At 36.7% G+C, this 13,748-nt stretch overlaps 1 protein-coding gene across 2 annotated transcripts in view; it reads left to right on the top strand.

Moving 5' to 3' along the window:
• LOC109437996 (contactin-associated protein-like 3) overlaps positions 1 to 13,748 on the top strand; it is a 194,336-nt gene that overhangs the window by 17,672 nt on the left and 162,916 nt on the right. For both annotated transcript variants that reach the window (XM_019717554.2, XM_019717553.2), the window contains exon 2: positions 10,168 to 10,278. In XM_019717554.2, coding sequence (XP_019573113.2) covers positions 10,168 to 10,278 — 111 coding nt within the window. The remainder of the gene's footprint in view (positions 1 to 10,167; positions 10,279 to 13,748) is intronic.

Here is a 13,748-nt window from a genome sequence, read left to right as displayed (position 1 = left end):
TGTTTCTTTCCTCTTTTTTTTTGTTGTTTTTGTTTTTGTCTGAGTTGTTAAAGATATTTAAATAAATTCTTTATCCTTGTCTACTGTATTTTCCTGACAGTAAGACCTAGCCTGACCCCATCAGCTCTAATGTGTCTTTTGGAGCAAAAATTAATATAAGATCTGGTCTTATTTTAATCTAATTTAAGACCAGGTCAATAATATGATAATATAATATAATATAATATAATATAATATAATATAATATAATATAATATAATATAATATAATATAATATAATATAATATAATATAATATAATATAATATAATATAATATAATAATAAATACCCAGTCTTATTTTAATATAAGACTGGATCTAATGTAATATAATATCAGGTCTTATATTAATTTTTGCTCCAAAAGACACATTAGAGCTGATGGTCTGGTTAGGTTTTATTTTCAGGGAAACATGGAAGGATCTGAACCTTTTTATCAAGATGTAACAATGGGTCACAATTATAATATCTTGTCAGGTTAGGGAAAACGTCAGGCCAACCTTCCTTACACTGGCCTATATCTGATACCGAGAAGGACACGTGAACTCTAGCAGTCTCAAAATACAGAATTTATATAATTATTAGTAAAACTTAGTTCTTACTATTGTGGAGAAACCACGGACCTAATTAAGATAATATAAAACATAGAAAATTATTTTGGTGATTTATATGATTTTTGTTCTTTTAGGCAGATAGCTCTTATAATATCAGTAGCAGACCAATAGTCTAATAATTGTCTTAGCAGAGAGAGAAAACTTAACTCTAATTTTGTACCAGCTTACTTTTGTTATTTAAATTTATTTAATGAATCTTATTTTATCTTAACCATATATAAAATTTTTTCAAGATTTTTTTTTTCAGAAACCTTTTATAACTTTTCTAGTCCCTCTCAGTTTGTCTCTTGTCACTTATTTAGAAATAACTATTCTCAGGATAAACTATGTTTTTTCTAGTTTCTTAAAAAATGTATTTTTGAAAACACACATCATCTTTATATTAATTAAAATGTATAACCCTTGGAACCTTAATTTCTATTGGCAACCAAAATGTTATCAACCAACATGTCCATTGGCCAATCCTCCCAATGTGTGGGGCAGGCTGAGTAATGAACTGTTCTTTGAGCATTGACTCACCCTCAGGAGAATCAGACTCTGTATTTGTATATTTAGTGAGAGACTCTGTGTAGCTCCCTAAGTCTGTCTTTATTTGAAGGAGGTCCTGGATGGAGAACGGGTCCTGCACCCTCCTAGAGCTGCCTGTTAGGCCTCCCTTTACCTCCTGGAGGGGCAGATCTTTGGGGCACAAGGGGACCTTGGCATGGAGGCAAAGGTCTTTGTGGGTCTCAGGAGAGGTAGTTAGGAGATGCCATCTCCTGTGGTCCCTTAGGGGGAGGGGTTCCGAGGACATGTGTTGGGCTGTCCCCGAGATCAGGACCTTTAGGTGGATGAGTTAATACGGTAGAACTGAAGGGACTGTCTTACCAGAGTGACCAGAGGTCTGAGTCACCTCTGAGGGACAAAAGTCATGGGCATATGGCACTTTTGTCATTTTTCTAGTTTTTGATAGAAGAGGTCCAATTGTAAGATGGTATTATAGTTTAGACTGCTATTTTCAGGCCAGCTTTTTCTATCCCTGTCCCCTAATTTATATTGTGGCCAAGCCATATTATAGAGGAAGATGAGCCTCTTCTTCTTATTGTCTCAGGTCAAACTTGTTCCAATGTAGTGGAATACAGCAGAGGGGGGATTCCTGACAGACAGAGTTCTGGTTATCCATCTGTGAGAAAAGACAGAGCAGGATACGGGGGAGAAGGGCGTCACCTCTCCATTCCCTGTGTCTAAAATTCCTTCCAAGGCAGAGTGTCCCCTGTTTCAGACTGTGGGACAGGCCGGTTCCCGTCCCTGAGCTACAGAATTATACGCATCCTTTACTGCGTGCTTCACCTCATGTCCTCCCAAGCTACGGGCTTAATGCAGACCTCATGTCATGCTTGCTGGGGAGCGACCCCTCTCTGTTCCCCCTCCCCTTTGTACTTGGGAGTGGTGAGACCCTGAGTCTTGTGTTTGTCCCTTTCTGTGTAAGTGTTCCCTGGCAGCTGCCTGACGCAGCCAGCCTTCAAAGTGGCTGTGTGAGCCTGGAATCCTGCTGGGCCAGGAAGGCAGCAGTGCCCTAAGTGAGGGCAGGTGTAAGGGTCCTGGACCTAAGTCGGAGCTGCAGCAATGGGCTTTGTAACCTGGGCTGGGTCTCTCCTGCTCGCACTCATTTCTATCATATTTACCTACCCTATTGATCAGTTTCATGTCTTGATAGCTTATTTCTTTATATTGCAGAATAATATTCCAATATATGGATATACCACAGTTTGTTTATCCATTCCCTACTAAAGGACGCCTTGGTTGCTTCCAAGATTTGTCAATGAATGAAGTTGCTATAAACATTTGTGTGCGTATTTTTGTGTGGACATAAGTAGACAACCCCTTTAGGTAAATACCAAGGATCAGATTTGTTGGAGTATAGAAGGAGTATGTGTAATTTTGTAAGAATCCATCAAACTGTCTTCCAAAAAGGCTGCACCATTTGCAGTCCTATCAACACTGCGTGAGAGCTGCTGCTGCCCTGAATCCTCACTAGCATATGGTGTTGTCAGTGTTCCAGATATCGGCCATTCTAATAGTTGTGTAATGGGGTCTCATTGTGTTTTCTTTATAACTAAAATTTTTAATTACGTAAGACATATGACAATATTATATTAGTTTCAGGTGTACAACATAGTGATTAGACATTTATATACCTTATGAAGTGATCACCCTGATAAGTCTACTACCCATCTGATAACACACATAGTTATTATATATTATGACTGTTTTTATAACTGGCAATTTGTACATTTTAATCCGTTCCTATTTTCACACAACCCCTCAACCCCCCTCCCATCTGGCAACCGTCAGTTTGTTCTCTGTATCCATGGGTTTGTTCCTGTTTTGTTTGTTTATTTTGTGTCAGGTCAATGTCTGAGTGGATGTTATCCCAGGGGTAAGGTGTCTGACTCGGGGAGCTGAGAGAAGATACGTGGAGCTGGAGGCAGAGCAGACATGTTTTATTTACAGGCTGCCTGGGACCAGCCAGGGGTTTCTCACTGTTGCACACAGCTGGTCATTCTCAGATTACAACCTGTAGCCAGTAGCAGCCTCATAACTCACAGCATCCTGTTTCTCAGCACCCCACAGCATCCGCCCTTGGGCACAGGTCCAACAGCCCCATTGCTCTAGCAGTCCCATACGATACAGCTTATCTTCTCAACCGTGTCTCTGCCTCAGCCCGTGGTCTCCGTTCCTCACGCCAGCCGTCCCCTAAAATGGTCAGACCTCTTTATACCATACAGAGACACAGGAGGCACACAGCCAAGGTGCTGACATGAGAGTACATAAACAGTAACATCAGGATGGACGGTTCCTGTGCGACCTTCTATCTTATCTGACCGACAGGCCGGCCAGGGTCACCACCTGGTCGGGGGAGGGAAGCCTGACTAACTCTATTCTCCTACATTTTGTTTTTCAGATTCCACTTACACGTGAAATGATATGGCATTTGTTATTCTCTGTCTGACTTATTTGAAGGTTCCCTTTCTCCACATCCTCGCCAACACTTGGGTGTAGATTTATTGATAGCCATTCTGGCAAATGTGAGGGGATAGCTTATTGTGTTTTTTATTTGCATTTCTCTGATGATTAGTGATGTTGAGCATCTTTTCATATGTCTATTGGCCAACTGTCTGCCCTTTTGGAGAAATGTATATTCAGGTCTAGTGACCATTTTTTAATCTGATTATTATTTTTTTGGTGTTGTATGAATTCTTTATATATTTTTATATTAACCCCATGTCAGATGTATCATCGGCAAATATTCTCTTCCATTCAGTAGGATGTCTTTTTGTTTTGTTGATGGTTTCCTTTGCTATGCAAAAACTCTTTAGTTTCATGTAGTTCTATATGTTTATTTTTCTTTTTGTTTCCCTTGTCCGAGGAGGCATATTGAAAAACATATTACTAAGAGTAATATCAAATAGTTTACTACCTATGTTTTCTTCTAGGAGTTTTATATCATTTTGGATCTTGCATTTAAGACTTTAATCCATTTGGAGTTCATTCTTGTATATGGTGGAAGAAAGTGATCCAGTTTCATTCTTTTGCTTGTATCTGTCCTGTTTTCCCAACATCATTTATTAAAGAGACTGTCTTTACCCCATTGTATATTTCTGCCTCCTTTATCATAGATTAATTTACCATATAGTCATGGGTTTATTTCCAGGTTCTCTAGTCTGTTCCACTGATTTTTTGTGTCTGTTTTTATGTCAGTACCATGCTGTATTGATTACTATAGTCTTGTTGTATTGTTTGATATCAGGTAGCATGATACCTCTAATTTTGTTCATCTTTCTCAAGATTTGAGGTCTTTTGTGGTCCCATACAAATTTTAAGCTTATTTGTTCTAGTTCTGTAAATAATGCCATTGCTATTTTGATAGGGATTGCATTGAATCTGTAGATTGCTTTGGGTACTATAGACATTTTAACGATGTTAATTCTTCCTATTCATGAGCGTTGTATATGCTTCCATTTATTTGTATCTTCAATTTATTTCTTCAATGTCTTACAATTTTTTAAGTACAGATCTTTTACTTCCTTGGTTAAATTTATTTCTAGGTATTTTATTTTATTTTTTTAATTTTTTAAATTTATTGGGGTGACAATTGTTAGTAAAATTACATAGATTTCAGGTGTACAATTCTGTATTAAATCATCTATAAATCCCATTGTGTGTTCATCACCCAGAGTCAGTTCTCCTTCCATCACCATATATTTGATCCCCCTTACCCTCATCTCCCACCCCCCACCACCCACCCCCCCTTACCCTCTGGTAACCACTAAACTATTGTCTGTGTCTATGAGTTTCTGTTTCTCATTTGTTTGTCTTGTTCTTTTGTTGTTTTTGGTTTATATACCACATATCAGTGAAATCACATGGTTCTCTGCTTTTTCTGTCTGACTTATTTCGCTCAACATTACACTCTCAAGATCCATTCATGTTGTCACAAATGTTCCTATATCATCTTTTCTTACCGCCGAATAGTATTCCATTGTGTATGTATACCACAACTTCTTTATCCATTCATCTATCGAAGGTCATTTTGGTTGTTTCCATGTCTTGGCCACCGCAAACAAAGCTGCAGTGAACATTGGAGCACACGTGTCTTTATGTATAAATGTTTTCAGATTTTTGGAGTAGATACCCAGGAGAGGGATTGCTGGGTCATATGGTAATTCTATTCATAATTTTTTGAGGAACCACCACACTGCCTTCCATAACGGCTGCACCAGTCTGCATTCCCACCAACAGTGTATGAGGGTTCCTTTTTGTCCACAGCCTCTCCAACACTTGTTACTATTTGTCTTGTTGATGATAGCCATTCTGACTGGGGTGAGGTGATATCTCATTGTTGACCATTTTTTCATATGTCTATTTGCCATTTGTATGTCCTCTTTGGAGAAACGTCTCTTCAGGTCCTCTGCCCATTTTTCAATTGGGTTGTTTGTTTTTTTGTTGTTGAGTTGCATGAGTTCCTTGTATATTCTCGATATTAGCCCCTTATCGGAGGCACTGTTTACAAAAATCTTCTCCCATTCAGTTGGTTGCCTCTTTATTTTGTCGATGGTTTCTTTTGCCGTGCAGAAGCTTTGAAGTTTCATATAGTCCCATTCGTTTATTTTAGCTTTTACTTCCATTGCCTTTGGAGTCAAATTCATAAAATGCTCTTTGAACCCAAGGTCCATAAGTTTAGTACCTATGTTTTCTTCTATGCAGTTTATTGTGTCAGGCCGTATGCTTAAGTCTTTGATCCATTTTGAATTAATTTTGGTACATGGTGACAAATAGCAGTACAGTTTCATTCTTTTGCACGTGGTTATCCAATTCTCCCAGCACCATTTATTGAAGAGGCTGTCTTTCCTCCATTGTATGTTTTTTGCTTCTTTGTCAAAAATTATCTGTCCATATTTATGTGGTTTTATTTCTGGGTTCTCAATTCTATTCCATTGGTCTATGTGTCTGTTTTTCTGCCAATACCATGCTGTTTTGATTATTGTAGCCCTGTAGTACAAGCCAAAGTCAGGAAGTGTGATACCTCCATTATTGTTCTTTTTTCTTAAGATTGCTTTGGCTATTCGGGGTCTTTTGTGGTTCCAAACAAATCTGATGATTTTTTGTTTTATTTCTTTAAAAAATGCCATTGGGATTTTGATGGGGATTGCATTGAATCTGTATATTGCTTTGGGTAATATGGCCATTTTAACTATGTTAATTCTTCCAATCCATGAGCACGGAATATCTTTCCATTTCTTTGTGTCTTCTTCAATTTCTTTCAAAAATGTCTTATAGTTTTCAGCATCTAGGTCTTTCACATCCTTGGTTAAGTTTATTCCTAGCTTTTTTATTCTTTTTGCTGCAATTGCAAAAGGAATTATTTTGTGTATTTCTTTTTCTGAAATTTCATTGTTAGTATATAGGAAAGCAATGGACTTTTGTACGTTGATTTTGTATCCAGCCACTTTACTATATTCGTTGATTGTTCTCTAATAGCTTTTTGGTGGAGTCTTTAGGGTTTTCTATATATAGCATCATGTCATCTGCAAAGAGTGATAATTTAACTTCTTCATTCCCAATTTGGATGCCTTTTATTTCTTTCTGTTGCCTGATTGCTCTGGCAAGGACTTCCAACACTATGTTGCAAAGCAGAGGTGATAGGGAACAGCCTTGTCGTGTTCCTGAATGTAGAGCAAAGGGTTTCAGTTTTTCACCATTGATTATGAGATTCGCAGAGGGCTTGTCATATGTGGCCTTTATTATGTTAAGGTATTTTCCTTCTATACCTATTTTATTAAGTGTTTTAATCATAAATGGATGTTGTATCTTGTCAAATGCTTTTTCTGCATCAATTGATATAATCATATGATTTTTGTCCTTTATTTTGTTTATGTGATGTATCACATTGATGGATTTGCGTATGTTGAACCATCCTTGTGCCCCGGGGATGAACCCCTCTTGGTCGTGATGAATAATCTTTTTAATGCATTGTTGTATTCGATTTGCTAGAATTTTATTTAGGATTTTTGCATCGGTATTCATCAGAGATATTGGTCTGTAGTTTTCTTTTTTTGTGCTGTCCTTACCAGGTTTTGGTATCAGGGTAATGTTGGCCTCATAAAATGAGTTAGGGAGTACTGTCTCTTCTTCAATTTTTGGAAGAGTTTGAGCAGGATTGGTATTAGATCCTCTTTGAAGGTTTGGTAGAATTCACTAGTGAAGCCATCTGGTCCCGGACTTTTGCTTTTGGGAAGGTTTTGGATGACTGATTCAATTTCATTACTGGTGATCAGTCTGTTTAGATTTTCCAGTTCTTCATGGTTCAGCCTTGGAAGGCTATATGTTTCTAAGAACTTGTCCATTTCTTCTAGGTTATTGAATTTGGTGGCATATAGTCCTTCATAGTATTCTTGGATGATCCTTTGTATTTCTGAGGTGTCTGTGATAACTTCCCTTTTTTCGTTTCTGATTTTGTTAATTAGTGTCTTCTCTGTTTTTAATTAGTGAGTCTAGCCAAGGGTTTGTCAATTTTGTTAATCTTTTCAAAGAACCAGCTCTTTGTCACATTCATTTTTTCTATTGTCTTTTTGCTCTCTATTTCACTTAGTTTTGCTGTGATTTTTATTATTTCCTTCCTTCTGCTGACTTTGGGTTGCATTTGTTCTTCTTTTTCTAGTTCTTTAAGGTGTAACCTGAGGTCGTTTATCTGGGATTTTTCTTCTTTCTTGAGATAGGCCTGTAATAATATAAATTTCCCTCTTATTACTGCTTTCACTGCATCCCAATAATTTTGGTAGGATATATTTTCCTTCTCATTTGTTTCTATGTATCTTTTTATCACTCCTCTTATTTCTTCTTTGACCCAGTTGTTCTTCAAAAGTATGTTGTTTAATCTCCACATATTTGCGGTGTTTCCTGCTTTCTTTTTGCAATTGATATCCAATTTCAAAGCCTTGTGATCAGAGAATATGCTTGTATGATTTCAGTCTTCTTAAATTTGCTGAGGAGCAAATATATTGGGACGTACATTATATGTTCCAATATATGGTCTATCCTTTAGAATGTTCCATGTACACTAGAAAAGAATGTATAGTTTGATGTTCTAGGATGAAGTGCTCTATAAATGTCAATTATGTCCATTTCATCTAATGTGTCATTTAGGTCTGATATTTATTTATCTTCTGTTTGGATGGTCTATTCATAGCTGTCAATGATGTTTTTAGGTCCCCTAGTTTAATTGTGTTTTGGTCAATTTCTCCCTTTAGTTCTGTTAGTAGTTGCTTTGTATATTTCAGTGCTTCCTGATTGGGGGCATAAATATTGATGACTGTTATGTCTTCTTGTTGTATAGTCCCCTTTACCATTATGAAACGTCCATTTTTGTCTCTTTTACCTTTTCACCCTGAAGTCTGTTTCATCTGATATCATTATGGCTACACCTGATTTTCTCTGGATACCATTTGCTTGGAGTATCAATTTCCACCCTTTCACTTTGAGTCTGTATTTGTCCTTGTAGCTGACAGGTGTCTCGTGGAGGCATCACATGGTTGGGTTTAGTTTTTTGATTCAGTCTGCTACTCTGTGCCTTAAAACTGAAAGTAACAAAGGAACAAGACAAATTAAAAAAAACAGAAACTCATAGACACAGACAATAGTTTAGTGATTACCAGAGGGTAAAGGAGGAGAAGGGTGGTAGATGAGGGTAAACGGGATCAAGTATATGGTGATGGAAGGAGAACTGACTGGGTGGTGAACACACAGTGTGATGTATAGATGATATAATACAGAATTTTACACTTGAAACCGATGTAACTTTACTAACCATTGTCACCCCAATAAATTTTAAATAAAAAAGAAAAAGAAAAGAAAAACCTCCTGGGCTTTTTTGATTAGATTGGACTTCTAAAGAATCTTTACATCTAACTAGGAAAAAATGATACCTTGAAAATATTGAGTCTCCCTATTTGCGATTATTATAGTCTTCATTTATACAGTTTTTCTGTAATGTCTCAGTACAACACAATTTTTATAATAATTCCCATAAATGTCTTGTATAATTTTATGAGATTCATTCTTAGTACTTTATATGTGTTGTTACTGTTTGCTATTCTATTTATTTTCTAACTATGGATAGAGTTTAAAATACAATCAGATTTTGGATGTTGAGCTATTAAGCTAGCCAATGACTTTTGGATTTTCTGCCTAGTCAATCATATCATGTGGAAATTATGACAGTTGCTGTTTTTTCTGTGGTTAATTTAAAAACTTTTTCTTAGGTACTAATAAGACTTCTAGTGCAATGTTCAAAAGAAGCAGTGATGCCTATTAAAGTGTTCTTCCTGGTTTTAAAAGAAATAGTTTTAGTATTTCCCCATTGAGGAGCAGTGTGCTGGAACCAAGTTTTAGCAGCTAGCAAGAACCAATCATTAACTTTTCATGAGTTTTGCAATCAAATTGTTAAAATACAGTCATTATTAACAATTAAATTATATAAGCTTATAGTTAAATAAATCAAAAAACAAAAGTAATAAATCCTCAAAACTCACCACTTCCTACTTTATTTTATGGCATCTCACGATTATCTATGCTGTTGAGGTTATTTATTACATACCTCGTATCTGCATGGTGGAAATACTGTGTAATGTGATGTGTGCATATCTCTTTCCAACTCCACCGTCAGTGATGTGTTGATAGCATTGAATTGGCCATGGTAGGAGTATTTGCATGGAAAGCGGCAAATACTACCAATGCGGGTTTTTATCTTTCTGAAAATCCTGTTGTTCAACCATTACTAGCACACCTGTCATCAAAACTGATGTTTACTACAGGTCCTAGCATTTCCTAGCATGTTCACTAAAAAGAAAGAAAAGAAGGAAAGACAGAAGGGAAGGTGGGAAGGGAAAGGGAGGGAGGAAGAGAGGAAGGGAGGAAGAGAAGAGGGCAGGAACGTTTTGAGCAGTGTGTTAACCGGAACATGGATTTTCCCCACAGATGACTGTGATACTCCGCTGGCATCCTCCTTGCCTCGCGCGTCCTTCAGCAGCTCCTCAGAGCTGTCCAGCAGCCACGGGCCTGGGTTTGCAAGTCTCAATCGCAGAGATGGTGAGCCTGCCACTGTTTCCTTGTTAATCAACCATGATTCTCTCTCAGAGAGAATTGTTTTCATTCTTAGTTAATATTCTTGGTTAATACTGAGTTTAATGAAATTGAAGAAAGTAGGTTCATCGTATTATTGGCTTGCTTTCTTCTTGTTTATTACCAATTTTTTATTGTTTTGATATCTTCCTTCCCTACTGATTGTCAGCAAATGATCATAAGTGAGATTCAAATCAGAAGGGAGTTACTGGAGTTAGATGATTTCCAATTTTATTCTCCCTATTTAGTTTTAGAACAGGTTCTGGAAGTGTGACTGGTCAAATGTGCTGTCCATGAATAACTGAAACAGCAGATGAATCAGCCAGTGTCATAGCCACTGGCGGGAAACCAAACATGCCACTGATGGCATCTGTGAGCTCTGAGGGTACCTGGGATATGATGGAAAAACTCCATCCCAGGATGTGGCTTGGGAGGAAGTGAGGCAAAAGAGTGATTATGTACATACACTTAACTCTCGAATGTTTCACTACCTTTTTAAGGGATAGATTACTTTTCTATGAAAGATTAATTCAGAAAGTAAAATTTAAAATTAACCATGTCCCATGTAAATTCACTGTTGTAAATTCTGCTTATGTTACTATGGAAATGAGTGTTTTTCTCCCTTAATTTGATATTTCTCAGATCAGAGTTTAAGGAGAGCTTGAATTTTACTGTGCCCTTAAAAAAATCAAGTGGGGAGCCTAGTAAGTGATCAAATAGAGTAGTAGGCAAGAGTAAGAACAAGTGACAAAATTCAGTGAGCTTGGAGGGAGAGCATGTCCATTAATTGTCCACTCTTGTGGCCTTTTACCTTGTAGGAGCATTTTATGGCCTGATATTTATTTACTCCTCTAAGCATTATTCATGATCATTTTTAGCACCCCATAAAAATATCTTCTCATTGAAGCCTGATTTCAATTAGTAATTATCAAATTAACTATTTTTGGTCTAGTGGTTACTATAATATCAGCTTAATATCTAAACTTTCCAGTGGTTGCCCAAGGATTGTAAAAACTAAATAAGCACTGTATTTAATTAGTTTAAAGAAGCACATGGGGCTTGTATTGTGTTTCCAATTTCACGTTCAGAATATCCTTATGATTCTGGCCTCCAGTGCTGTCAGTATGATGACACTACGAAGTTTATAAATATCAGGAGGAAAAATTCCGAAGTTTAAGATTAACTTATTTCTATTACACTTAATTTAAAAAATTAATTATTCAGAATATGGTAAACAGTCATAAAACGGTAAGTATAAAGCTTAGGTTCTGTATTCGGACCACTTTCTTTGTAAATTACAATTAATTCTTTTTTTTTTAAGAGAGTGGCAATTAACCGATGAGGTTTTTTATGACTATTGCCACTCTGATTGCATACGATGTGCATTTTGCTAAGTATTCCTGGTTATTACCACGTGGTTTTATGCCCATTTCTAAAGCCTGATTCAGATGGCACAATTTATCAGTATTCCTTCTGAAGGATCGTCTATGTGTATGTTCTGTTAAAAGCCAACAGCCCAGAGTCTGTCCTGGGATTTCCTTTGCCTTTATAAATGCTGGAGAACATATCAGTTCGCTGGAGTTGAGAGTATTATAATGCAAACTGTGGATGGTTATAACAGCGGTGATGATATACAGTAGTTTTACCTTTTATGCAAATTATGTGTGTGATCTAGTGATGAAAATTATGTTAGACTACCTGATTATACAGTTAAAATTTCCTTGTTCTGTGTTATCATATTTGGAGGTTTTAAAGAAGGTGATCTGTTTTACCTTTCTAGTTTCTGATTTTGCCCAGAAGTCATCAAGCTTCCAAAATTTTTAATAAGAATTAGACATGTCTCAGATTATCACAGCTTCCATGAAGAGGGTTATGTATAGTATATAATAAAGCTGATCACTGCAGCTACCTGATATATAAAGGTACTAAGAGAATAGTCTATATGTAATTTCTGGTGTGTGTGTGTGTGTGTGTGTGTGTGTGTGTGTGTGTGTGTAAATTAGAGCTACTATATCCCAGAAGCCAAATAATTCAAAATTAAAGGTATTTTGTGATTTTAAAATACTTCACTAATTCAACACACGGCAAATATTAATTAGAATTTATTGTACATTTCATGTTTTCTATTTTATGTATTTATTTTTTACTTACGCATTTTATATATGTATTTTTGTTTACTATTAATTTATTCAAAATAGCGAAACATTTATTACAAAAGACTTTGTGATAAATAGAATGAGGTCCATGAGAGGGATGAGTAGAGAAGTTGGGGGAGCTCCAGGCGTTCCCAGGGGCACTCAGAGCCCAAGAGGAGAGGAACTGTATCCTGAGAGTGTCACCACAGGTTTGTCAGTGTTTCCGGGAGCTCCCTAATGGAAGCACCGTTTGCTGTGGAGATGATTAACTAGCGGGTTACTATCATCGCGCAACATAGGACAAAGTGCTCCCAGAGTTACTTTTTGAAATCTCCAGCCTGGTTCTTCTTGTGTTCTCATTTTGAAGTCTGAGGTTCCCACGATGTCACTCATAGATTTTAAGAAGTAAAACAAAGACACATTCATTTATTCAAGTACCTGCTCAAGAAAATCGAAGCCATTAGATAAAAATGTAAAGATCTTGGAAAATTGGGTTTGACTGTTCATATTGGCCAATTTTGTCTCCATTAATATTGATATTTCCTAAAATTACAAGTTACCTAATATTTCTTATAAAAAACTAAGATTGCTAAAATCTGACTGTGTATTCTAAGTAAGAACATGCTATAATATTGACTTAATTTTTCTCTTCTCAAAAATCTTAAAGAAACTACTCCAAGTTTATCCAGGCACAAGTTAAAAAACAAAAGCAAAAAGCTGCCTTATAGTAAGCCACGTTGGGCTTTCATTCTATAATTTGCTTGTGAAAATAGCCTTCCATTTTTATAATTATTGTTCCTCCAGGTAACCCTTCATCAGGCTGAGTCAGTAGCATTTCAGATGTTTTTTTCCAACTCTCGATACCATCTTCTCTTCAGTCACGTGATCTGTAAGTGCAAGCGTGGTGGTGAGATGTGTGGTCTTGCCAGAAGGTACTTGAAATTGACTAGGAAGAAGCATCCATGCATTTTGTCCTCTTTTTTGTTCCTCAAAATGCTTGTGTAAGCTATCATTCTCAGAGAGAAGGACCACTCTATTCATTTAGCAGATGCTAAAAATCATGACTCCAATGTGGCGAGTTACCTCATCAGTACAAATGAGGTACTGATGAGATTGCTTTAACTTTATCAAAATGAGATTGCTTTAATTTTATCAAAAAAGACATTTCAGAATGCTGTATTGTTTATTGCAGACAGAAAGTAGATGGATACAAGCTGAACTGATTGGACATTTTCTTTTCTGTCTGTGGTTCTCCACCTTTCCCTGGTCGAGACATTGAGTGTATTTCCTCAAAACACAGAC

This window comes from Rhinolophus sinicus, linkage group LG04 (assembly GCF_036562045.2).
Source record: "Rhinolophus sinicus isolate RSC01 linkage group LG04, ASM3656204v1, whole genome shotgun sequence".
Classification (NCBI taxonomy): Eukaryota; Metazoa; Chordata; class Mammalia; order Chiroptera; family Rhinolophidae; genus Rhinolophus; species Rhinolophus sinicus.
Note: the sequence above shows the minus strand (reverse complement) of the source record. Positions and strands in the feature narration are given on the sequence as shown.